The 26,859-nt window shown below is 39.3% G+C and overlaps 2 protein-coding genes across 3 annotated transcripts; both read left to right on the top strand.

Annotated features, from left to right (window-relative positions):
• The first annotated feature begins 187 nt into the window (after window positions 1-187).
• Window positions 188-3,440, top strand: hmgn7 (high mobility group nucleosomal binding domain 7). Its single transcript, XM_067440235.1, has 6 exons — window positions 188-350; window positions 1,213-1,239; window positions 1,606-1,635; window positions 1,926-1,973; window positions 2,104-2,211; window positions 2,547-3,440. The coding sequence occupies exons 1-6, from the start codon at window positions 336-338 to the stop codon at window positions 2,604-2,606; spliced, it is 288 nt and encodes a 95-aa protein (XP_067296336.1). The 5' UTR covers window positions 188-335; the 3' UTR covers window positions 2,607-3,440.
• Window positions 3,441-4,386: 946 nt separating this feature from the next.
• brwd3 (bromodomain and WD repeat domain containing 3) lies at window positions 4,387-26,857 on the top strand. Of its 2 annotated transcripts, none has more exons than XM_067439172.1 (40): window positions 4,387-5,064; window positions 5,203-5,261; window positions 5,345-5,374; window positions 5,517-5,576; window positions 6,886-7,036; window positions 7,195-7,293; window positions 7,701-7,861; window positions 8,157-8,378; window positions 9,153-9,253; window positions 9,360-9,430; window positions 9,550-9,650; window positions 9,852-9,892; window positions 10,009-10,113; window positions 10,282-10,435; window positions 10,585-10,719; window positions 11,483-11,611; window positions 11,701-11,926; window positions 12,995-13,129; window positions 13,369-13,549; window positions 14,315-14,405; window positions 14,584-14,754; window positions 14,893-14,969; window positions 17,170-17,374; window positions 17,450-17,548; window positions 17,655-17,762; window positions 18,002-18,126; window positions 18,343-18,425; window positions 18,619-18,730; window positions 18,827-18,888; window positions 18,979-19,134; window positions 19,264-19,384; window positions 19,490-19,615; window positions 19,730-19,805; window positions 19,936-19,986; window positions 20,074-20,217; window positions 20,365-20,517; window positions 21,859-22,007; window positions 22,087-22,163; window positions 24,101-24,250; window positions 24,589-26,857. In XM_067439172.1, the coding sequence occupies exons 1-40, from the start codon at window positions 4,809-4,811 to the stop codon at window positions 25,269-25,271; spliced, it is 5,436 nt and encodes a 1,811-aa protein (XP_067295273.1). In that variant the 5' UTR covers window positions 4,387-4,808; the 3' UTR covers window positions 25,272-26,857. The 2 variants fall into 2 exon arrangements, with proteins under 2 accessions (XP_067295273.1, XP_067295272.1); XM_067439171.1 differs by having other exon boundaries at window positions 13,366-13,549.
• The last annotated feature ends 2 nt before the right edge of the window (window positions 26,858-26,859 follow it).

Raw genomic sequence — 26,859 nt, 5'->3', positions numbered from 1 at the left:
AACCAAACTATACATTTATCATGCTGGGAGGGAAATATAACAGGAAGGTCCGTCGTTGGATTTACACCTCAGGATTTCGCGCGTAAAAGCACAGCGGAGGTAAGAATCTGCCTCTTCTGTGGAGGACCCAGGCGCCCGCTGATTGGACAAGCAAAACATCAGTCACAGCATAGCCCCGCCCCCACCCTCCCATTCAACCACTGGCTCTAATGTAGCCCTGTGTTTACTACAGAATTAGTGCATAGCGGACGACAGTCTCCTGAACTGTGAACTACGAATCACAAAAGATAACCTGTTAGTTTTGCATAAAAGAAGAAAAATATCCCAAACTCAACATGCCCAAGAGAAAGGTATGTAGAAAAGCCGAGCGCGGCGAACGGCTACACTTTTGCCCTTACTAATCAGTCGTGAAATTAGGAAGCCCTCGAGACAATGTTTTTTTAATAAAAATCCAGGCGACTTCTTTAGAATCAGTGGGCGATAAAAAATCGTTGTTAATTTTGCGATTTTTTCTAACGGATCGTGGTGTTTTTGTCGACGGCGGTGCGTTTAGCAGGAGGGTTTTAGTGGAGCAGAGCTGTGCTGAAGCTCGGCTTGATCTCATGCCCGTGGAACCGCAGCCATGCTGCCCTCTCTCTCTCTCCATCTCCAACACAGCGCGACGCGAAAACCGACGATTATAAGCGCAATCGTGCCTCAGCCGCTGCCGAATGGGGATTAAAAAATAGCTGGATAACTCTAATTCTCTGAATGGTGGCAATTTTGCGAAAAGATGGTCGCGTTTTTATACAATTTTAACGCATTTTCTTTGTTCGCCATGGAAGAGGAGTGTTATAACGCCTGCTTGCCGCCAGGTGGCAGCTTTGAGGCGGGATAATCGCGCCCCTCCTCCTTATTCAAATGTGTGAAGCCGGTGAAGTGAAATGTCTCCGTGAAGAAAAATAATAAATAAAAAATCGGCGCACCATTTTGCGCTGCAGTCCGCTGAAAAATAAACTTAGATGCAAATCCTTTGATTAAAGTCACCTGAACTTTAATACAGCTGAACACACACCTTTTTGGCACCCAGCATGTTGCTCACATTTACAAACATGCAGAACAGCAGATCCTAGTGTTTATCGAAGTTGGCTATTTGGTTTTCCCGCCATTTATGTTAATAAAATTATAGTATATCATGTTCTAACTTATGTTATTTATTTTGTTATTTTACAGGGAACTGATGGAGAAGTCAAGGAAGAGGTATGGAAGGAAAATTCTAAAAATATGGAACGCTATTTTTGGGTTGCAATTTTGATCACAACCAGTATAATTGCATTACTGTACCTACATCACTTAAATTAACATGTATTTATTTAGCAGGCATTTTTTGAATTACAATTACTAAATTGTTATACAAACGAGAAACACCACTAACAATTTGTCATAAGAGCCAATAATATTGTAGTGCACTGTGCCAAGTTTAAAGTATAATCTTGCTTGGTACACAAAAAGATTAAATGAATAGAAAGAACAAGATTTTTAAAATAAATAGGAGTTACAGTAAGTATCTGTTCTCGTTTACCTGCCCTCAAATAAATAGATTTTTTTTCTTTCTCCATTTTGTAGCCTCAGAGAAGGTCTGCTAGATTATCAGCGGTAAGTTGTTTTCTTTTTGAAGAGATTTTTAATATTACCATTATATAATTATTATTATTTATTTATTTTTATCCTTAAGCTCAAATGTCTTCAGGAACTTATTTTTGGAAATTATTAGCACTGTTTGCCAGACTTTTCCTTTAAGATGATCTGTGAAATTCAGGATAGGAAGGAATTACAATTACTGTGCTCAATTTTAACTATTTATGTTATATGTTCGTTGTTTAGGTATGCATTTTTCTTATCAAACAGTGTGTTTGTGGATGAAATATATATTTTTTTCCTTTCAGAAGCCAACACCTCCAAAACCTGAACCCAAACCGAAAAAAACTCCCAAGGTACTTTAGTAATTACACTTTTAATACACACACTTTTGTACTAATCGTGTCACTTGTTTCCACTCTTAGATTTGTCTGATATGTTTTGCGCTATAGTCATTTTTGTGCCCTGTCTTTTTTTCTCTGACAGAAAGAGAAGGAAGTGAACGATAAAAAGGAAGAGAAGAAAGCAAAGGCAAAGGCTGATGAATCCAAGGAGGAGAATCAATCAGAAAATGGGGAAACTAAGACCAACGAGGTAAATATATACCTCAGATCGTACAGACGCACACTTTATTACTATTACTATCACTATTATTAAACACATTTTACTTGGCTAGTACTTTGGAAAAAATGGCCATAATGTTTTTGTTTGTCTTGAATCCACAAAGATATTTCTGTCAGCTTTTGAATTATTTCTAGTAACATAAAAAAAAATACTAAGTTCAAATAATTCCCCAAAACGAAGAAATTGATAGCCTAAACTAAAGCGAATTTTCCAAACCTCATCTCCTCTATTTGTAAAGAATGGTTCTGATTGGTGGAAAGGCTGTCCTGCTTGATTCTTATGGGTTTGTCTGTTTTATCACACAGGTTGAGAAAACTCCAGAAGAGGAGGCAGAGACCGAGAAGGAGGACCCGAAGGCAGAGTAGCACCACGCCTGTTCATCCGCCCGTCCGTCCGTCCATTCTTGCCCTTTCCCCCTTTTCCTTTCTTTTATCTTCCTCTCTTCCAGTTTTCTCTCTCCCACTCTAGCTCTCTCAACAACCTCCTCTCTGCCCATCACCACCAGAAGAATATTTTTATCAGCAAATTTGTAAATACTGGTTCAGGTTTTTAGCACAAAAAACAAAGCTGACTAAACAAGTTCTTGTGTTCGGCCGCAGCTGTATCAGGTGTCTACAACATGAGAGGTGTGAAAAAAGGCGGCGTCTTTCTTTCTTTCGTTTTGTTTATTTTCTGATTTTAATTCTTTCTTTTTTTTTTAAAAAAAAAGCGGATGGTCTGTAGCTTGGTTTTGGAGTGGGAGGAGGCTCTCAGTCTGTATGTCCGTTAGTGCTTGTGATGTTGCTCTGGAGTCTGTGACATTTCTGTACGGGGTTTGTTTTATTTTTCTTTTAAATGTAATGGATTGTCTTTAAGAAAGAGGAATGAGTTCAACAAATGTAGAAGAAAAGAGAGAAAACAACTAAAGACTGCTTACATTCCAGGTTCAGCATTAGATGGTGACTCCTGGCTTTTTAAGAATCATACCACCTTTGCAATTTGTTGAAACAGGTAACTGGGCTTTGTTAGGAGGCCAGAAAAACCCTTCTGTTATTATAGAGGACTTTTTTGAAATTACGGGATTCAAAGAAAAAACATTTAAAGTGTTTTTTGGAGTTTTTTTAACACTGAAAATTCATCTGTGAAAAAGTACTTAGTGTCCCCTATAATTATCTCGGTCTCACTCAATAAAAATCCATCATTGGAGTTTTCCTCAAAAATGTCTGTTGTGGTCTTTTTCACTGATTTGGTTACTACATAATACAGAGTTTCTGCATATCCTGTTCTACAATCAGTTATCAAGTGTTTATAACAGTGGTTGATGCAATTATATAACTGTAATAGCAGATTTCACCACTGTTTCACATTGTATTTAAATCTTACCAAATGATGCTAGTCACACAATAGCTGAAGCACACCCTAAATGCAAATATGAATACTAGTTGAGCAATAAGACAATTAGACAAAATAGTTTTTACTCTTAAAGTTGTTGAATACGCTGTAAAAATGTTAATGGATGAGAATTTTCTGAAGTTGAGATGTTCTTTGAAATAATTTTATACACTACAACTTCATCTCGTACAAATATAAGAGTTCCAAGAATGAAGAGAGAATTTCTCTGGATTTAAAAAAAGATTTTTTCGTGATTATTTTTTCATCATTGAAAGAATAAAAGGCAATAAAATGGGGAATAAAATGCAAATTTGCTGGGATGATGAGGGGTTTTAAGTTATTGGAAGATGAATGAACAGAGCCCTCTTTTTTCATTTGTATTTTCACCCCTACCCAGTTTTATTGGTGTGCATTGCTTTATTATTTATTTATTTGCACTTATGAATGCCATTCAAAATGTATATCAATAAAATCAATAAAAATGTTGTGAGACAAACTGGATAGAGAGCAATAGAGATTCAGTGAAAACAACAGACATAATGTAAACACTTAATTGTATTTAATCAGAAAAAGAATTGTCTCTTTGACATTTAAACTGCACACAAATGCATTTAGACAGCTTTGAAAGCTGTGATTCCGACCCTTGCTGTGTGTCTCCAGTTGATGAATGAATCCAAGCATCCATGACCTCATAAGTTTGAGTCATCTAAGAGGCAACACACTGACATCCTATAAATATTCTGCTCTGCTGTTCATAGCTATACAGAAAACAATTTCAGGACAAAGAAAAAGTGTATTTACATTTTAATAACTTTATAGCAATACATTAGAGGTAGCCTATTATGCACACAACATAATGAGGTGAAACGCAATAAAGAACAAATTATTTCCGCATATATCCAAAAGATTTGCATGTGGCTAAAGTACTTAAATGTATGATGGATGTATTAACACGTATTCGATATATGCATATTACATAACTGCATTACGTAATATTTATAAACCATGCCTTACATAACACATGTATATTACATTGATTGTAGTATGGAACATTTTAAATTATCTTATGCTTAACCCACACACGCTTGACTTGAGTTCCTTAAAATTATGGAAAACATTAAAACCCCTTTTAATACAATCAACTATGATATAGTTTTTAAAAAAATCACCCAACAGGCAAAAGCACACCATGCAAAATGTCCGCCTGTGGAAATGGTGAGCTCACCTGTGCGCCCTCAGGGCGCCCCTGGCGGAGGCGCGTGGTACTACATGACACTGGCGTATGGCCGCCGCGTGGGGGCGCTCAAACAAAGCAACGCGAGCGGCTGCTGCAGGCCGAAACGCTGAGAGCAAATACAGCACAGGCCGCTCTTAGCAAGCAGAGCCTCACGAAACTCCACCACCGCCCGGACCGGGCCATGGCGGCGGAACCGTGCTTGCAGATTGAAGCTGGTGGGCACCACTCTGGGGGGGTTTTCTACGACTTTATCGCCAGAAAGATTTTAAGCATTGTTTTAGCATTAGCCTGCGATGCTAAGCTAGGCTAAGCTAAAGCTAACGACTGGTGTTGTTGTGTTTCTCTCTCTGCAGAACTTTATTACCTGATCGCCAGATTCCTGCAGTCTGGACCATGTCAGAAATCCGCTCAGGTGAGACTGAAAATGGCTTGCGGGTGTCAGTGTGTAGCGACGATTGTGTGTTACGGTGTATCTAACTCTCTGTGTTTTTGCAGATGCTGCTGCAGGAGATGCAGGAATATGAGGTGAGTTTCATGCATCTTCTCCCACTCAAACCTGTTATTTCTCTCAAATGCCCCAACATCAGCATCTCCTCCTCATCCCAGCGTGACTGTGTGTCTAAATCCCGCGTGTGATGTGTTTTCCCCCCGCTGTGTTTGTGTGCAGATCATCCCGAAGCGCTGGAGCTGGGATGGGAAGCTGTTTAAGCGAAGCTTTGAAGACTGGGTGAGATTAAATAAACTATCGCACACATACACGCACGTGAAATACAGAACGAAACTCTCACAGGTGCTTGGATTACTTATATTACAGCGCGTGAAATTATAAAATAACTTGTGTGAGGATATAGTGCTAGCTTTGAGAATTTGAATATATAATACATACGAGTCTGAATTATATTGCGGGAAAGTTTTGATTTTAGGAAATTTAAATGAAAAGCATTTGTTTTGAAATGAAAGGCTTTGTGCGTGCCTGTCGGGGGCGTTACGGCAGAGCAGACATATCGAGAGGGGATTGGTGGGTTGCTGCGTCAACTAAAGGCGGCAGCCAATCAAATCTCAGTTGCTACTTAAGAGAGGGTAAAGATAGGTGGACAAGGCGTCTGATTGGCTGACGCAATGCGGACGCTTGCGGAGGGAAAAGGGTGGTCTCTCGGTAATGATATGGGATATGTTGGGGAAGTTTAAAGGTGCACTATGGCTATGTAGTATTTATCCAGTAAAATATATTAAAAACCACCAGGCCAGTGTTGTATATTGTTCAGTTGGGTTGAGAAATGTTTCCTACTATTTGTAAATTGTGAGAATTTATATTTTAACCAAGGAGCCTGGACGTCTGAGGGAGTTGCCTGTCAATTGTCCTATCTGGGTTTCCCGTGGTTTCCGGTTTTATTCTGCAGAAGCGCTTTACTCTTAGCAGTGTGCAACAACAAGTGTCATAGCAGCTGCTGAGCGAACACACAGAGTAACGTCATAACATCATTTTAAACACACTTAATTGTATTTAATATGATAAACAGAGCTGCGTTACCTCATACTCGTGACCAGAAAAGCGGAAATAGCGCCGGCGACTGTGTCCCTTGATAATAACAAAACCCGCTGCCCGCGAGCCGTGTGTTTGCATAACAATCGCTCCAGGGGCCTTGCTCAGCTCCTTCAACATTCGGTCCTGCTCTGCTTCATACTACAGTAACATTAATAATCACATTCCTTAACATAAATACTGCCTATCCCGATTCTTTTCCACTGACTGTGACGTGAAGACTACATGTCTCAAGATACTGCGCTCAAACTTGGCATCATCAAACTACGCCTTTGTTTTGAATAGGCAACCTCTAGCGGATGGAAAAGTTACATAGTGTAGCTTTAATACTATAATAAGCATATATTATAATATAATAAAATGTGTCATTATATAATATAGTATAATTCGTTTTGCTGTTATTTATGTGTCATTTTTATCCTAATACAAATAAGATTTGCTTTGTCTTTTATTAAAGCACCTTATGTTTCACTTACCTCTGTGTATGTTTTAGGTGTTGTTAAATCGGCACATACCTGCGGATTACCTGTTACGTGTGTGTGAGCAGATTGGCCCACTGATAGATAAACACATTCCTCCCAGTGTTCCTGGAGTCACCAGTTTACTGGGAACCGGACGACAGTCATTACTTCGGACAGTAAAAAGTGAGACCCACATAAGATCACTACATACAGCGAAGAATGAGAACCTTTCGCGGTTATTTTCTACAAAAAATATTTGAATAGCACACATCACATTAACACTTACTCGTATGGTAATTTTCTCCTTCTAACACAGTTCAGTCTTTTGTTCTCTCACTCAGGTTCTTCTCATACAGTATGGAGTGGTTCTGCAGTAGTCGCCCTGCACAGGGGACGGCCCCCAGAACCACCTATAAACTGTGCCATACCACCAAATATAGGTGAGTCCTGCTTCCTAAATAGTGAAGGGTGTTTCACTATTTGATCATTTCACCATTTCGAGAAATTGTGTTTATTGGTTCAGTTTTAGGAATTAACTGTGGTTTGTGCACAGAGTATCCTCTTTTCAATCAAAAATGGTGCTTCATGATAAATTATTAATGTTAGTATGAAATGAAAATATCAAATCTATTTTGTGTTGATTCGAACCAAGTCCCTGTCCAACATTTATTTCTTATTCAAGAATCATTTACACTCCAGTGTATGTCACAGAATGGACGTTAGTTCCTTTCATTGCGATTGTTGAATAAATTTCACTTATTTAAGCATGTTATTTAATGAAAGAATGATGTCAATGGGTGTAGACCGTTGTTCCATTGATTGTAACAGTCTAAATATCTCTGCTCAGTGTCAATCATGGGTGCTCGCCAAAAAACAGGAGTGGCTCGATTTGCCCACGCCTTCCCTTCCTGCACATACCAGCACATGAAGATGCATCGGAGGATTCTGGGCCACCTCTCATCTGTGTACTGTGTGGCATTCGACCGCACTGGACGACGCATTTTTACGGTAAAGAGGGTGCATGTGTGTAAAATGCAGAAGTTTAGGATAAGGCTTCTAATGGGCCAGTAACTGGACCTGATTTAGACATAAAAGTGAAGAGACACTTTATTTTTATTAATTATTTTTTTTGACTTTACATGCAGAGACAATTACAAGCCATGCACAGTTTGATTTTGCTCAAAGTTGAAACACCATATGACGTTTTCATGTAATTTCTCAGTTTGCTGTTAAATAGTGGTGTGTGTTTTGTAGTATGTTCTCTGTGTGTGAAATTATAATGGAGGTTTTGTGATTCTGTTAGGGTTCTGACGACTGTCTAGTGAAGATCTGGTCAACAGATGATGGCCGTCTGCTAGCCACTCTGCGCGGACACGCGGCAGAGATTTCAGATATGACAGTGAATTTCGAGAACACGCTCCTCGCTTCCGCCAGTTGTGACAAGATCATCCGCGTGTGGTGCCTGCGTACCTGTGCACCTGTGGCTGTATTACAGGGGCACACAGCCTCCATCACCTCCATACAGGTGCGAACAAGTATTCTTTTATAAAAGGCATAGTCACTCTCCAAGACCTTCACCCTCTCTGCTCCTCACTGGTGGAATAAGCTGACAATCTCTACACAAACTGCTGATAGCATTACATCTTTTTCTTTCTTTTTTTTCCAGCTCGATTTATAATCTAATTATCTGGCAGCTCATGATCCTGTTTTCAGTGTATCAGATCGGTTCGGTTCACTGTAAAATTTTACAGTTTGTAGAATTGGTAATTTATTTTTCTAAAAGTACACCAATTAGGGTTTTTTGAATATTAACTTTATTGCAGTGTGTAATATGTTTGTAGTTGTGAAAAGTTTTAAAAATCAACATGCATGGCAAATAAAAATAAAGAATCGATTCTGATCTGCTGAAACGAGTCATCCATGTGACCAATCAGAGTGGAGTAGAGAGTATCTTCTACCATTTGCACAATTATTGAGAAATAAGGTGGTGGCCAATGTATATTATAAGAAAATCTAAGGTTTTTGAGTGTAAATCTATTTTATGAGACAAAATTAGTGTCCTTTCAAATAGCGTAATAGGGGCACTTTAAGTAGTCTTTATTTTCTTCTTTTTTTCTTATTTAGTAATGATCATTTTATCATAATTTTTATTATGTGGTTGTTGTTTTATGATCACAAAAATGTAGGACCAATTCAATTGTGCAGCCCTTCAAACAAGCAAAGCAAACCTGTTTTTGTTGTTGTTGTTTTATCACAATCAATTTTATTAGAAAAATCAATCTTATTTCTGTCTCTGCAGTTTTCTCCATCAGCATTAGGCTCCTCCCGGTTTCTGGCCACCACTGGAGCTGATGGCATGGTGTGTTTCTGGCAGTGGAACTCACTTAGCATGAAGTTTGTGTAAGTGTCATTTGTACATTTTAAATTACACATTTTGTCTGATGCCATTGATTCACTTTTATTATGCAGAGTAACTTTGCATTAATCCGTGTGTTTGTGTGTGCAGTGACAAGCCTGTGAAGTTCATGGAACGTTCTCGTCCCGGAGTTCAGATATCCTGCAGCTCCTTCAGCTCCGGTGTGTTAACCCACACTTACACTCAATGATTTGATTTTTTTTTAAAAGTAATGTTTCTTCATTATTGTCTCATGATCAGAGTCATATTATAATTCTGACACTGTTTCCTTTGACCCCAGGGGGGATGTTTCTGGCCACTGGAGGCACAGATCACATGATCAGAGTTTACTACCTCGGCACAGAGACTCCTGTGAAGTTTTCTGACCTGGACTCTCACACGGTGAGAGCGAGAGACTTAGAGAAGAAAGGCAGTAGACAGACAATTAGGCGAGAGAGATAAAGATAGAATGGAGAATATTAGACAGAAAAGGCAGGACATGTAAAAAATAAAACAGGTTAGAAATTAAAGTTTCAGGACTATTGTGCTGATTAAAAAGTTTAATACATTTGAATGAAGATCAGCAGTGTTTTTGTTTTACAGGATAAAGTTGTTGCTATTCAGTTCTGCAATAACACCGACAGGTGAGTTTTGATGTGTTGTGTTATGGTTCTTTTTGTGCTTGTTCAGTGGGATGTTCCATTCATTTTTATTGATCATTGGGTGTTTTTAAGTGTGTGTTGGCTGCCTCTGTCTCCAGTCTCAGGTTTGTGAGTGGAAGTCGGGATGGCACGGCCCGGATTTGGCATTATCAACAGCAGGAATGGAAGAGTACCGTGTTGGACATGGCCACCAGATTACCAGGGTCAGTGTGTGTACATATCTGTTAATTGTGAGAACAGGCAGGTTTCCCAAGCACAGTTTGCACAGAATATAATTGTTAACATTGTTCTTTTGAAGAAAAAAATTGGTCTTGCTGGTCCTTGAATAATGTGTATTTTTATCTGTGTGGACATATGTATTGTGTTCACAGGAGTGCTGTGATATCAGGCGATGATAAATCGACAAAGTTGGTGGTGACCATGGTCGCGTGGGATCGTTGTGATCGTTCCATCATCACAGCCGTTTCAAACTGCCTCCTCAAAGTCTGGAATTCAGCGAATGGCCAATTACTACATGTGCTGTCGGTATGTGTGTGTGTGTGTGTGTGTGTGTGTGTGTGTGTTTGAGGCAGCATTTGTTCATTTGGGTCCTTGTTTTGTAATTCTTAGGAGAAGCTTTATGACTGTGTTGTGTTATGTACGGATTATATAGGCAAATGTTTCTTTCTCTGTAGGGTCATGATGATGAGGTGTTTGTTTTGGAAGCACACCCCTTTGACTCACGGATCTTGTTATCGGCTGGTCATGATGGTAACATCTACATTTGGGACCTCAGCAAAGGGCAGAAGATCAGAAACTTTTTCAATATGGTGAGATGACATGACAGATCTTTGGTTTCAATTATAACTTGTTTTAAAAATTGTTGGTGGGTAAGGTTGAAACTTACAGTATACTGAGTCAAATGTTTGGGATCAGTCTGAATTAAAAAAAAAAAAGAAATTATTATTTTTGTTCAGAAAGGATGCAATAAATTGATCAAAAGTGACAGTAAAGACGTTTGTTAGAAAATGAATAATAATAATTTATTACATTTATTTAGTGCTTTTCTAGGCACTCAAAGTGCTTTAAATATAGAGGGGGGGCATATATATTCTACATATAGAATAAAAAAAAGACAAAATGTTTTAATGGTTTCCACAGAAATATTAAGCATCACAGCTATTTTCCATTGTTTGAATATTTTGTTACTTGAGCATCAAATCAGCACATTAGAATGATTTCTGAAGGATCATTTGACACTAAAGACTGGAATAATGATTCTGAAAATTGAGCTTGTTATTACAGGAATAAATTCCTTTTAAAACATTTAAACACATTTAAACTTTTAACACTTTATTATTATAAATATATATAATAAACAGTTAGATAACAGTTAATATTTCACAACATTACTGTTTTTACCTTTTTTATTAAATAAATGGATGCTTGGTGAACACAAGACTTCATTTCAAAAACATAATCTTACTGACCCCAAACGTTTGCACGGTAATGTGTACTAGAGTCTAGATTTTGATAAAAGTACTGCTTATCACAGTCATTAGATTATTGCCTGTCTTTCTTTTTCTGTTTTAGATCGAGGGCCAGGGACATGGTGCTGTGTTTGATTGTAAATTTTCAGTGGATGGGCAGCACTTTGCTTGCACGGACTCGCATGGTCATCTGCTCATCTTTGGGTTTGGGTGCAGTCAGCTTTATGAAAAGGTGTGTGTATGTGTATTGTATTCCAAGCTTTTTGTGTAGTTGATGGAATCCACTCTTGTTCACATTTCAGTGCATCACTCTGCTTTCAGATTCCAGACCAAATGTTCTTCCATACGGATTTTCGGCCATTGATCCGGGACTCCAATAACTTTGTTCTAGATGAGCAGACGCAGCAGGCACCTCATCTTATGCCTCCGCCTTTCCTGGTAGACGTGGATGGGAACCCCCACCCTCCTCGTTGCCAGCGCCTGGTGCCGGGCAGAGAAAACTGCAAAGAGGAGCAGCTTGTGCCACAGCTCGGCTACATGGCTAATGGTAAATCAATCGGGTTTACATGGCTAATTATGAATGTTACAAAGCTTTGCTTCATGATTAATATAAATTTTATAGCTATAGTTATTTTTTTATGGTCTTTTTTATTGTATTCATATATAATTATAATTCGTTTTGTGAATCTATAAGTAAGAATTTTGAAAATCTCTTATTTTTCACTATGCTCTAACTATGTTCTAAACTAAGTTGCATAGAAATTCAGTTGCCTATGACATGTCATGATTTTATTTGTTAAACTCATGGCAACATGGCATGTACAATTCAATGCCCAAAATGTTTTCCTTGGAACCTCCTCATGCTTTTTGCAACTAGTCATACTTGTAGCAGCATCACTGCTTGTCATGTTGTCCTGTCATTCACAGACTAGCCTGGATCCGCCCTCCTACGTACTTCCGCTCAATTTGCATTTTCCTTCAGCACTCTGTCTGGGACTGCGCTATATTCTTATGTTTTCTTCGAACAAATTTTAACCGGTCCAATCAGCGAACAGTGGGAGTGACTTAAAACGATGACGTTGATGTCGTGCGCTAGTTTTAGTTGTAGTTTGGTTATGACAGCAACGGAGAAAGATACAAACAAAACCATTCATTCAGTTGTGGCATCGCTGCTGAATATCTAGAAGTTAAAGCTGGAGCAAGAGCAATTTTATTTTTGTTGAGGTTTGTTGGTGGCCATGATGTTGTGGCCCTCCTCCCCACAGAGTTCAGGAAAAGTTTGATTTTCCAGCTCGCTCCGTTAGTGGTGAAGGAGTTGGCTGAAGCTCTATTCGGACAGTAATTGTTTCTTGTGGGGTCGGAAAGTATTGCCATCATTTACAGGGGCTAGTCAGGGATTTTATTGCCGTCCGTCTCCCACCACCTGCGTAAAAATCAAAAGTGTGTTCATGTAATTGCTGTCTGAATCTACATCTGAGTTTTTAAGAATATATCACTTCAAAATTCACTGTTTATATCCTTTTTGACCACTGCAGATAACTGTACAGTTGCTTTTAAGACCTGTAAAGTGTTAAGTGCAAAATTTAGTTTGTTTAGAGTCTTTTAATGTTTTTAGGTGATGGCGAAGTGGTTGAGCAGGTTATTGGCCAGCAGACCGCAGAGGATTCTCAGGAAGAAAGCCCATTGGATGACCTGATTAGACAGCTCCAGCTCCAGCAAGATGATCATCGCAACTCAGGAAATCCTGCAGGTGAGAACAACCCACAGTTAACCCGTCAAAATGTTTTTCAGCATTTTTAGTGGTTTGCTAGAGAATTTTTGCACACTATTATTACGTATTGAAAAGGTAAAACAGTGTTATTACTATATTATATGATTTTGAACTTGCAATATTAAAATGTATTTAGCATTTAAGCCTGGCACCTGTTGGTCACTTATGTGAAAGCTGTTAGTTTAGAGGTTGTGACATTTAAAGCTGTTGATCAGTAGGTGCTGAGTTGGCAGGTGGTCCTCTGTCACCCCCTAACGTCGGGCTGCGACGTAGCGGACAAGTTGAGGGTGTACGGCAGATGCACAACAATGCCCCCCGCAGTCAGATGGCCACTGAGAGAGACCTGTTGGCATGGAGCCGACGTGTGGTGGTTAATGAAGTCCAGTCTGGCATTTACAGGTACAAATATGACAGTTAAACGGTTTGCAATTCTGAGATTTGGATAGTGTGGTCAAACTGAATAAACAACCAATAGAGCAATATTGAATGTATACAGTGTGAAAAATATAATGCCGTTCTATCCAGATTATGGATTATTTTAAATGTAAATGCAGATAAAACTAAGATAAAAAATAGATTAAACAATGCAACACACTGAATGGAATAATTGTGTGCTGGCTATGCAACTCTGTTTCTTCCTCACTTTTGGGTATTATATATTTTTGTTTTCTTTGCGTAATATTTCTCATCTTACATATTTGTCAACGGAGCAAAAAGACAAAAACTAGTAGCCACTATAAATATAGGGACAAATTAAAATAAGAAACATCTTGATTTTTATAGCTGTTTTGGCTTTTCAATGCTTGGTTTGCCTTATTTTAAATCCCTGGCCCTCTGGTTGAGAAACACTGGTCTAAAGTATTTAAGCTTTATTAAAATAAAGTGTAACCAATGTTTTAACCATAAATAAACAGGATTTTTATCAAACAGTGGTCTTAAAAACAGCTGTTGTACATGTATTTTAAAAAACATTTTTGTGGGTATAGTTCCCTTTTTTGTCTCAATAAGTCTCAAATACCATTCAGCAATAAAATTGTTCTAGTTGGCTTCTCTTGCCAAATACACAACCATTCAACTACACTGAATTTGTCCATGTTTGTCTCTTGTGAACTGCTTTGAGAGCAGTTTTAACATTCAAACCCTGATGTGTTTGCATTTGTTTAGAGTGATGGAGGAGAGTAGATTTGCTAAAGGAGAGGTGGAGCGTTTTTTCTACAACATTGAGAAGAGGCGAAAATCTGCACCCACAGCAGGAGTGAGTTTAATACACGCATGCACAAAAACAAATATGTCAGATTTTGTCACTGTTGTTTCTTGAAAAATTACTTGATGCTGCCATAACAATAAAATAGCAATAATAAAAATTTAAAAAACAGTTACTTTTTTATGTGCCAGAGTAGAGTAAAAACCTCAATTTCTCCCTATCTATCTAGAGCGAGCCGGTGGGTAACAGTGGTCGCATATTACGAAGGCCTCAGCGCAAGCCTCAGCAGAGGAGACACACTTATCAGACCCGCTCGACTCGAGATAGGAGACGCAGCACAAGCGTTCTCTCATACACCCATAACGAGGAAAGTGAGAGAGAGTCTGAAAGTGAAGCAGAGGTAAGACAGGAGTTTGTGCTTGGCCTCAAACTCTGCTCGTCTTCTATATGCCATCACAATATACATTTATTTTTATTCTTTTGTATGTTTTGAAATGCTTAATTAAATATACAACATTTCTGTGTGTGTGGAACACAGCAGGAAGAGGACCAGAATGAGAACAGTGATGGGTCATCTGATGGTGAAGCTCAGTGGGAGAATGACAGTAGCTCCAGGTTCAGTCTCCAATTAGTTACATTTATTTCACAACATAAAACAATATCAATAATGCAAATGAAGCTTGTTGAAGTTGGTCTAGAACTGGATTAGGTTTATTTATGCTTTTTAATTTTAGTATTTTAAATGCATGTGGAATTAGACAATAAAGTCTAACAACATGAATTTTATTTTAGGGATTCACAATATATTGGCAGATATTAGATATTTAATTTATTGGTATCATGCATGCTCATTTTCTTTAAAGGGTTATTTCACCCCCAAAAAATTAAAAGGTCATTATATTTACTAGTGATTTCTCTACTCTCCATTGACAGTTATGCAACTACCACTTTGATTCAAAAAGTTCATAAAGGCAGTAAAAGTAATCCATATGATTTGAGCAGTTTAGTCAAAATTCGTGATTGCTTTGTGCTGATCAGATTGAATTTAGTCTTTCATTCACATTTAACATTTAACAACGCAGACATTAGTTATTATAAATGGAAGCTCAAACATGTTTGCTTGACGTGCAAGAACCACTCAATTCATATTGATTAGTTTTGTGATTTATTTTTTAAATGTCAAAGTGGTAATAGTGTAGCTGTCTGTCGGGGGACAGAAATTGCTCCGATTTTAATTGAAAATATTTTAATTTGGGCTCTGAAGATGATCAGAAGTCTTGCGGGTTTGACTTCATTTTTGGGTGAACTAACCCTTTAACTTATTTTTTAAAAACACAAATTTTATTAACTAATTTTTAACAATTCTTAAATTGAACATTCATTAGACTGTAAAATTACTATAAAGGTAGTACTGTTGTACAGTGAGGAAAATAAGTATTTGAACACCCTGCTATTTTGCAAGTTCTCCCACTTAGAAATCATGGAGGGGTCTGAAATTATCATCGTAGATGCATGTCCAGTTTGAGAGACATAATCTAAAAAATAAATCCAGAAATCACAATGTATGATGTACATACAAACATGGTACGAGGTTGTTCCCCAAAATCTCGCAATACATGGCCCTGGTCATCCTCTTCTTAATACAGTGCAGTCGCCCTGTCCCATGTGCAGAAAAACACCCCCAAAGCATGATGCTACCACCCCCATGCTTCACAGTAGGGATGGTTTTCTTGGGATGGTACTCCTCATTCTTCTTCCTCCAAACATGTTTAGTGTAATTATGACCAAAAAGTTCTATTTTGGTCTCATCTGACCGCATGACTTTCTCCTATGACTCCTCTGGATCATCCAAATGGTCATTGGCAAACTTTAGACGGGCCTGGACATGTGCTGGTTTAAGCAGGGGAATCTTCCGTGCCATGCATGATTTTAAACCATGACGTGTTCGTGTATTACCAACAGTAACCTTGGAAACGGTAGTCCCAGCTCTTTTCAGGTCATTGACCAGCTCCTCCCGTGTGGTTCTGGGCTGATTTCTCACCTTTCTTAGGATCATTGAGACCCCACGAGGTGAGATTGTGCATGGAGCCCCAGTCAGAGGGAGATTGACAGTTATGTTTAGCTTCTTCCATTTTCTAATGATTGCTCCAACAGTGGACCTTTTTTCACCAAGCTGCTTGGCAATTTCCCCGTAGCCCTTTCCAGCCTTGTTGAGGTGTACAATTTTGTCTCTCTTATGTCTTTTGGACAGCTCTTTGGTCTTGGCCATGTTAGTAGTTGGATTCTTACTGATTTTATGGGATGGACAGGTGTCTTTATGCAGCAAACGACCTCAAACAGGTGCATCTAATTTAGGATAATATGGAGTAGAGGTGGACATTTTAAAGGCAGACTAACAGGTCTTTGAGGGTCAGAATTCTAGCTGATAGACAGGTGTTCAAATATGTATTTGCAGCTGTATCATACAAATAAATAGGTAAAAAAATCATAAATTGTGATTTCTGGATTTTTTTAAAATCATTTTTTATGTCTCTCACAGTGTACATGCACCTACGATAACAATTTCAGACCCCTCCATGATTTCCAAGTGGGAGAATTATAGCAAAATAGCAGGGTGTTCAAATACTTATTTTCCTCATTGTATATTTATTAATACATGTTTTATTTGTTTCTAGTAGTCTTTCAGAATAGGTTGGTTTTTAGCTCAAAAGTACAGTGAACTGTATTTTTTTTTATATTTAGCTGTTTGATTATGGTTTGCATCTTTTGATTTTGTGGTTTATTTTGCTTTTTCCTCTTTAAATATGTTTTACAGTGATTCGTCTAGTGAGTATTCTGATTGGACGGCAGATGCGGGAATCAACCTCCAGCCCCCCAAGCGAACAACCAGAAGGCAGGCCCCTGTGCCTGGGAGTAGCAGCTCTGAGGATGAGGAAGGGACAGGGCAGGGAGAAGGGGAGTCTGAGAGAACGAGTAGACGGACTGAAAAGAAAAAGAAACCGAAGCAGACTAAACAGCGGGTGAGCATCCATTCATCATTCATTCATTAGTCCGTATTTTTTCTATTATTATAGTGTGTGTGTTTGTGTGTTTAGCCTGTACCTGCTGGAGAATTAGATGAATGGTTGCCCCCCGCTTGGATCATGGAAACGATTCCAAGACGATCACCTTTTGTACCTCAAATGGGAGATGAGGTGAGTTCCTTCATTAAATATAGACGCGCACACTAAATGACCAAAAGTAAGTACAAGGATTTGCATTATACATGCATAATTTCTCTGTCTGCGTGTCCCTCTGTAGTTGATATACTTCCGTCAGGGTCATCAAGCATATGTCCGAGCAGTGTGTCGTGCCAAAGCCTACAGCATCAACCCTCAGAAACAGCCCTGGAACCGCTTGGATCTCAGGGTAAGAACCTAATTTTCTGTCCCATCACCATTCCCACTTGTTATTAGGAATAATCTGGTTTGCATCACACATGGTTGACCCATTCTGCTGGCAGACCAACATGATCGTGTGTGTGTGTGTGTGTGTGTGTGTGTGTGTGTGTGTGTGTGTGTGTGTGTGTGTGTGTGTGTGTGTGTGTGTGTGTGTGTGTGTGTGTGTGTGTGTGTGTGTGTGTGTGTGTGTGTGTGCGCTTATCTTAGGATCAGGAGTCTGTAAAAGTAGTGGGTATTAAATATGAAGTCGGTCCGCCCACGCTCTGCTGCCTCAAACTGGCCTTCCTGGACCCCACCTCAGGGAAAATGACCAACGAATCCTTCAGCTTGAAGTATGCATGCTTATATTTGCAAAAATACACCAGCAGTTTTTATTAGATTTTTATTTATTTATAAAAAGTTCTTGCTTGTAACATTATTGGTATTGGAGTAGCACAATAAATAATGATTAATACCAAATACTGATTAAGAAATTGAATATGGATGTTAGGATAGTTCTTCATGAATATGAGATTGTTAATGATAGCTTTCTCTATCTCTCTCTTTAGGTATCATGATATGCCTGATGTCATTGACTTTCTGGTGCTACAACAGATTTATAATGAAGCCAAAGCACGAAACTGGCAACCTGGTATGTTTGTGTTTTAAATTGTGATGCATTAAGTTGTGGTGCTGTTGAAATGGTACTCAAGCTTAGGGTTTGAATTTGAACAACCTAGAGCCAATTCTATTCTGCTTCTGGCGCACATAGTTTCTTACCGTACGCATTCGTAATATCTTAAAATTAACATGTAAGTTGTGAATAACTGTATATGTGTGTGCAGGCCAGCGTTTCAGGAGCATCATTGATGATGCCTGGTGGTTTGGATCGGTGGAGTGTCAGGAGCCATTTCAGTCTGAATACCCAGACAGCCTGTTTCAGTGCTACATTGTCAGGTACATGGGTTTGATCACCATTTACCAGAGAATGGAGTTAAACCTTTGGCTGATTATTTCTGCAAATATCAATAATTGGTGGATGTTGTTTTGCAGGTGGGATAATGGAGAGAGAGAGAAGATGAGTCCGTGGGATATAGAGCCCATATCTGAAGAAGGTACTAATACACTTTACTCCACCCATGAGCTCTGACAGTAAATCAGCATCACATTCTGGCATGTCTAATGGTGTGATTGACTGTCCACAGCTGAAGTCCCAGAAGAGACTGGGGACAGTGTCCCAGTCACAGAGGATGAGCTTCAGTCCCTACTATACAGCCCACGAGAGGGAGAATGGGGGCTGCACACACGAGATGAAGAGTGCGAAAGAGTAATCACGGCCATAGATCAGCTGCTAACGCTGGGTATCAAAAGTGCACACAAACCACCCAAAGAATATTGAACTTTGATTTTTTTTTTTTAAATGTGCAAATTAATTGTTTTCATAAATATAGCATGTTCCTTGCTTAATCATACTCTTGTGTGTTTTACAGATGTGGCAAAGGCGTTCTCCTGCCCTGTAGATCTGAGAGAATATCCGCTGTACTGCACTGTTGTGGCCTATCTCACTGACCTTGGCACCATCAGAACAAGATTAGTCCACCGTTTCTACAGGTATACTCAGTCCTTTAGCCCATCATACAATAATGAGTGCCCCTTTCCTCCAAGTGCACACACAGACAACTGCTGTAGTTCTCATATCTCCGTTTGTATGTGTAGGCGAATCTCAGCACTAATGTGGGAAGTGCGTTACATCGAACACAATGCTCGAACTTTTAACGAACCACAGAGCCCCATCGTCACGGCAGCAAAAACTGTCAGCGACATCCTGTTGCGTTTCATCAGGTCAGAGAAAAAAACACTCACTTACACATTTTTACGTTACAATCCCTCTGGTTCACCTGCTGGGCTCAGTGTCCATGCTGAGCTTTTTCAATTTTAATGTATGTCTGTCTGTAGGGATCAAAGCTGTACAGATATTTTGGATCTGTACAATAAGATGAAGACCGAATTCAGCAGTACAGGAGAGGAAGAGGTGAGTGTGTGTACAGAGCTCAATAATAAGTATGGTCCACTGTCCCAGGACCAGTGTGCCTAAGCTGTGGCCTAGTGGATATGATTTTAGTATGAAGATGAACTCTTCAGCGTCTCTGTTTGTTCTGTAGGAGACTGTGGATGTGGACTCGGATACTCCTGGCACCTCCTCTGGTCAGAGGGTGAGACAGTTAAGCTTAGGAATCTACTTATTATGAAAGTGTTATAGTACCAGGTGTGTTTTCTTTAACCCTTCCCACCATTTTCAGAGGTCCAGTCATGTGCCTCAGAAGCGTGGCGTGGTCCTTGATATAAACGCATGGCACAGACAATGCAAAGAGCTTCTGAGGAGAATGATGACAAGCCCAGATTCAGAGCCATTCCGCCAGCCTGTTGACCTCTTCATCTACCCGGTATCTCCCTTTTCCCTCTGTTCTTTCTCCAAAGCCACTTGTTCTATCACTCCTTTCCTTCCTGTACTTTTTGTCTTCCCCCTTTAATTAACATGACGTCTGTCACTTTTTCGTCTTTCAGATCTAATCTTTTTCTCTCTGTATCAGGATTATCGTGATATTATAGACACTCCTATGGATTTGGGCACAGTCTCTGAGACCCTGATGGGTGGAAACTACGAGAATCCCATAGAGTTTGCCAAAGATGTGCGGCTTATCTTCAGTAATTCAAAGGCCTACACCCCCAACAAGAAGTCTCGAGTAAGACCAGCACCCTTTTTTTTCTAGCTTTCCCATGAACACACTTATCCTACCTACCATCCAGACCGAGATCTGTCGGCTTTTATAATAAAGCAATAAGACAATATTGTTGTGCTTTTTATATAGCCACTAAAACAGTGGAGCAAAAAATATTTAGTCAGCTACCAATTGTGCAAGTGCACTCATTTAAATAAGATAAGAGGCCTGTAATCTTCATCATAGGTACACTTCAACTATGAGAGACAAAATGAGAAAAATCACTGTCTGATTTGTAAAGAATTTAATTGCAAATTATGGTGGAAAAATAAGTATTTGGTCACCTACAAAAAAGCAAGTTTTCTGGCTCTCACAGACCTGTAACTTCTTCTTTAAAAGGCTCATCTGTCCTCTACTCCTTACCTGTATTAATGGCACCTGTTTGAACTCGTTATCAGTATAAAAGGCACCTGTCCACAACCTCAAACTGTCAGGCTCCAAACTCCACTATGGCCAAGACCAAAGAGCTGTCAAAGGACCCCAGAAACAAAATTGTAGACCTGAAGGCTGGGAGACTGAATCTACAATAGGTAAGCAGCTTGGTGGGAAGAAATCAATTGTGGGAGCAATTATTAAAAAATGGAAGACATACAAGACCACTGTAATAATCTCCCTCGATCTGGGACTCCACACAAGATCTCCCCCCGTGGGGTCAAAATGATAACAAGAACGGTAAGCAAAAATCCTAGAACCACACAGGGGGACCTAGTGAATGATCTGCAGAGAGTTGGGACCAAAGTAACAAATGCTACCATCAGTAACACACTACTCCACCAGGGAATAAAATCCACCAGTGCCAGACGTGCCCCCCTGTTTAAGCCTGTACATGTCCGGGCCTGTCTAAAGTTTGCTAGAGAGCATTTGGATGATACAGAAGAGGATTGGAAGAAATGTCATATGATCAGATGAAACCAAAATATAATTTTTGGGTAAAAACTCAGCTTGTCATGTTTAGAGGAGAAAGAATGCTGAGTTGCACCATACCTACTGTGAAGCATGGGGGTGGAAACATCATGGGGACCAGGGGCCAGGCTTTTCATTCTGTCTCTGATAGTTGAAGTGCACCTATGATATAAATTACAGGCCTCTCATCTTTTTAAGTGGGAGAACTTGCTCAATTGGTGACTGACTAAATACTTTTTTGCCCTACTGGATATTGATTCCCTTTTAAAATGGTTTTAGAGTCTTCATTAGGTTGCCATTACTGAGTACTTTAAAATGTACATAGTGGCAGAAAAGTATGTTTTAGGCCTTACATTTGACAGTTGACTCACAGTGTGAATGATATTATTTGTTGTTGTTTAGATCTACAGTATGACTCTGAGTCTGTCGGCGTTCTTTGAGAATCAAATCATTTCCATAATCTCAGACTACAAATCTGCTGTTCAGAATCAGCGTAGGAGTCAACAGAGACTCAGCTGCACCAATAGATTAAAGAGTTCCATTCCCAACAGGTAAAACATGTACACTCAAGTCAAGTCCACACAGATTTTTCATTTCTTTTGTACCTGTATTAAACTTGTGTTTTGGCAGCCCCAAAGGAAAACAGAAATTGGGAAAGAAAACCTCCCAGACTTCTGCAAAGTCCCGTTCACGGAAATCCTCTCAAGGTGTGTTAGAGATGTTATAATTATCAGTGGGAACTTGGATTTTAATTGAACCCTGACTTTCCAAATTTCGGGTTGTCTCAAATCAACAACAATAATGGTAGGATAGAATTGGTAATGATCATAATTGTGAATTTAGTTTGTATGCATTTTGTGCTGTTAATAAAGAACTGGGATAAAGCTTAATTACATGCTATTTTTAACCAGTTTATGAGGTCAGGGTATCCGCGGGGTCTTGAAAAGTCTTAAAAGGTGATAAATCAATTTTGGGAAAATTAAGACCCTTATAAAGTATTAAAAAGTCTTATCACGGCTTTATAAAGTCTTAAATTTTGAAAGTATTTTGTTCAAGCTTTGTCAAAAGAGTTTGACTCCAAAAAGTATTTATGAATATATTTATTTTCATCCCCGTAAGTATTAAAAAACAACCGGGTACTCAGTCTGAGATCTGCTCGGAGCGTGCGCGCCAGGGATGGAAATTAGCGCCGCCACGCACGCCACCAGCCAAATGCGGCTGATTTTGAGTTGTGGCGGGTAAACTCGCTTCACCTACCGAGCTGTTTCACCTCTCTGTAAACTTTGTTCAGTGCATGCGAGTGCTGCCGTATGTGCGCATATGACCAGTCGTTTTCTCCGTCATCACTCGCGTGCGCTGTGTGACTCGCGCGCGCTGAGAGAAGATCTGATGCTGTGCATCATCCGAGAGCGCGCGCGAGTCTCACAGCGCGCAAATATTGAGTTCTCTTTCAAGTCTTGCGCTTAAATGGACAAACTCACACAAGAAGTATGTCAACATGTCCATCTTGATGAGTATCCTAGCAGACATCGTCTGAATATGCCTTAAGTGAACTGCACAGTCGAGAAAGACGAGCATATCCCTGCCTCAGGTCTTAAAGGCGCAGTAGCCTTTACTGCTGCCTGAGGGATGTCCTTATATTTAGTTTGACATTAAACAATGCTCTTGATTGAATAGTTTTTGTAAGTTTAATAAGGATTAATCTTTCATTTAAACAGTTAAATATGCAGTTATTTTACATTTGATTACTTTATTCAATTGCTGTACCTTTCTGCAGGCCAGTAGACCTGTACATTATTATTTAATGAACACATGAGTGAGGTCGAGTTAAACATTCTAGTTTGAATTTTATTTTTCGGTTTTCGGCTTTGGTTTCTTCTTTTTTTGTTTCGGTCAAGAATTGTGATTTCGGTGCATCCCTACTGACAATGTTCTGCTCAATGTTGTCAACACGCTTCAAAGATGCCAGAACGAATAGTTTCATTCTTGGGACTAAAAACCATAAAACTGGAAGCCATAAAAGACCACAAATCATCGTGAAAATATCAGGAATTCATTGAGACTTGAGATTAAATAAACTGCCCAAGTATTGTAGAGCTTGTAGTATTAATTTGTTAAAAACAAAAAAGTGGCTGGTAAAAACAGTGGTAGACTTTGAAAAAAGTTAATTTCCATCCCTGGCGCGCGCCGTCTACGGGTGACGTCATGTATTTTGCGGAATGCGCAGTTAGGTAATGTGTTGCCCTCCATACGTTGTAAAACAGATATGCAATATAAACAATACAAAATTGGCCTACGATAGAGATTTTAAGTCTACATTCGACTACAACTGTTTATTAAAGGTTTGTTGCCGATTAGAACTTGAAGTGCGATGAGGTCTTAAAATATTTTGAGAAGGTCTTAAAAAAGTCTTAAAAAGGTATTGAAATTAACTTCAGGATTCCTGCATATACCCTGGAGGTGACTGGTTTGGATAAGCAATACCACATTCCTATCATTATTTTAGGAAAAAAAGGTTCTGTAGGTTTGACACCCCTCACCAAAACTTTGTTGACTGTTATAGTCAGCAAGTGAGACGCCACCTTAAGTCACTGCTGTTTTTTGTTTTTCATGGGTGAGCTAAAGTCTTTGCTTTTTTCACCAGATTCGAGTGTTGCACAAGCTGATGAAGACAGTCAGCCTTCCTCCTCATCCTCCTCCTCTTCCTCCTCCTCATCTTCCTCCTCCTTTTCATCAGAGCATGCAGGAGCCGACCGAGTTACACGCAGCCGAGGTACACCAAGTAAATCCTCAGGTACACAAACAAACATTCTCTTGAACTTTGTCCATCAAAGAATCCTGAAAACAATTTTTTTCACAAAAATATTAAGCTGCTCAACTGTTTTTAACACCAATAATAAAATGTTTCTTGAGGACCAAATCATCATATTAGAATGATTTCTAAAGGACACTAATGTGACTGAAAACTTGATTCCAATAGAATATACAATTAATGATATTTACTTTATATTTACTGCATCTTTGATCAAATGAATGCAGCCATGGTGAGCATAAGATTGTGTAATGTATATTGCAAAGAATTTGTTTAACCTCCAAGTTGGCACTAATATTGTTTCCTCTGTGCATCTATAGGTGGCAATGACTGCCTGCCAAATGGAGGTCGAAGTTCACGTAGGAGAGGAGCTGCATTAACAGAAGAGGGAGAGGTTTCTGAATGTGAGAGTACCAGCTCGTCATCATCCTCAACATCCGCATCCGCATCGTCCTCTTCCAGAACCTCGTCATCGTCGTCCGAGAGCGACGACAGCGGGACTGAGGTGGGTGGTTTTGCAGACGGCGGCGATCACGACTACAGCAAAGCCCCGCAACATAAACAGAAAGGCACAGCGGCAGCAGCCTCTGATGATAACGCAAAGCGAAAGCGGAAAGGAGAAGAGCAGACAACAGAACCTGAGAAACGAGCGCGGCGGGCGGAAGAAAGAGAAGAGGAGGAGCCTGAGGAAGAGGAAGAACCAGATGAAGAGGAGGAACCTGAGGAGGAAGAAGAGGAGCTGGATGAGGAAGAGGAGGAGTCAGATGAGGATGACCTTTCATCATCAACAAAAACTGGAAGTCAGAGGTCAAATCATAGGACTCTAAAGTCAGGACGGGTCAATACTCGTAACCAGGGACGAAGGACTGTTTTATATAACGATGACTCTGAAGAGGAGGGGCTGACGACAGACCCTCTAAATCTAGGAATGTCACGATCTGGAAGAGTCCGTCGCATGACTGAGCGTGCGAGGGTTAGCCATCTTATGGGCTGGACACATTGACATTTTATGATCCTTCCACAGACTCACTACAGCGATACTGCAGGGATTTCGTTTTTAGTACTGTCTTTTTGTGACTTTTTTTTTTTTTACACTATTTTTGTCTCCATGACTTGATGTTCATGACTCTTCCTGGACTCTGGTGCTTTTTCTTCTCTGGTTTTCATGAAAACTACCTTGCCATCAACTAATCCGCCACCTCTGCCTTATTCTGGTCTGGAGCGGTCCTTCCCTTCTGTCTTTCTCCTGAATGACTTTGATTCCCATCTTGGTTCTTTTGGTTTTCAGTTTCTTTCACTCCAATGAATTTATTCTATCATAAAGATGGTGCTGCTCCCCTTTCACTTTTTCCATCTTGCATTCTTACTTTTTTTCATACTTTTTTTTTTTTTTTTTTTTTTACACAGGGGTCATTGAGAACACTTACGTTTACTATATAATACAGCTGACTTGACTTTACTATTAAATCAGGTAATGCATTTACCTCTGTTCAATAATAAATCTTTGTCCTATGATTTAGTGCAGGTGCAACCTCTAAGATGCATTAACTACTTCCAGATGACTTGCATTAGTCCTCCTCATCCATTAGAGTACAGACACCAGGAGGATTATGTGAAATGTAGGAGAAAATGCACTTCTCCCTTCTCCTCTTGTTCAAATACACAAAAACACTTCAGACTCTTTTTGCAGAATATATTTATATTTTTCCACTCTTGTATGATACACTTTGATTCATTTTTGTCTTGCAGTAAGGAGAACATTAGTATTGATGATGTTTGCACATTTTATGTCAAGTGTATGTGGCAGCTGATTGGTGGAAATGAGGTGAAGTCTGAATCCTGGACTTTGGTTCAAACATAATGTAAATTGAAGCAGGTGCGCTCAAAGCTATCTGAGGAGCATCAGCATTTTATTTTATCATAATTTTTTCTTCTTCTGTGCCATTATCATTAACTGAAACGACTGTTATGTTTTGGACAATGAAGTCAACAAGAAAAATCCTCTGAAAATTATGTGATGTGATCATTTAATACATGTTGTTTTTCATGGTGTATTTTCAGGATGGTGGACAAAGTTGAAGAGACCATAAGTTGAATCTGAGTTTGGTTTGTAGTGTTCAAAGGGGAGAATACAAAATGTGATTTTTAACATACTGGTACATATCTCTTTCCCTCTGTTTATCTTTGGTTTATCCCCCTATTGCACTGTAATGGAAAACACCCTCTCCATCCAATCCCTAATCTACTTTTCCTCACCTGTTTGAAAGACTTTTCCCAGCCAAGCAGGAGACGGCATTAACCTCCTCAGGCTTTTTGCTTAGCAAGGAGTTAACTAGATCAAGTTTATTTTGTTTATTCATTTTCCTTTCCATTTCTCATGGCCTCAATTTTTTTTTATAAACATGTTTGTTTGTGTGAGTGCGAGTGCGCGTGTGTGCGTGTGTGTGTGCGTGTGTCGGATCCGTTGTCATTGGAGGTCAGACGAAGCCTGGAGCTGTTCAGTGACACTGATGGTCATGATGTTGGATGTCATAAGCTTGTGTGTTTTTGTTTTCTACGCATTTTTTTATAATAAAGGTGTAAATCTGTGA

The sequence above is a fragment of the Pseudorasbora parva genome, chromosome 3, assembly GCF_024679245.1.
Source record: "Pseudorasbora parva isolate DD20220531a chromosome 3, ASM2467924v1, whole genome shotgun sequence".
Classification (NCBI taxonomy): Eukaryota; Metazoa; Chordata; class Actinopteri; order Cypriniformes; family Gobionidae; genus Pseudorasbora; species Pseudorasbora parva.
This window is presented reverse-complemented; position numbering and strand designations above follow the sequence as displayed.

Bases quoted from the DNA above. Each gene is read 5' to 3' on its own strand.
- hmgn7 (XM_067440235.1), top strand. The intron at 1,974-2,103 runs GTACTTTAGTAA...TTTCTCTGACAG, and splicing joins AACCGAAAAAAACTCCCAAG to AAAGAGAAGGAAGTGAACGA. The intron at 2,212-2,546 runs GTAAATATATAC...TTTATCACACAG, and splicing joins GGGAAACTAAGACCAACGAG to GTTGAGAAAACTCCAGAAGA.
- brwd3 (XM_067439171.1), top strand. From the start codon at position 4,809: ATGTCCGCCTGTGGAAATGGTGAGCTCACCTGTGCGCCCTCAGGGCGC. The intron at 7,037-7,194 runs GTGAGACCCACA...TCTCTCACTCAG, and splicing joins ATTACTTCGGACAGTAAAAA to GTTCTTCTCATACAGTATGG. The intron at 9,893-10,008 runs GTGAGTTTTGAT...CTCTGTCTCCAG, and splicing joins TTCTGCAATAACACCGACAG to TCTCAGGTTTGTGAGTGGAA.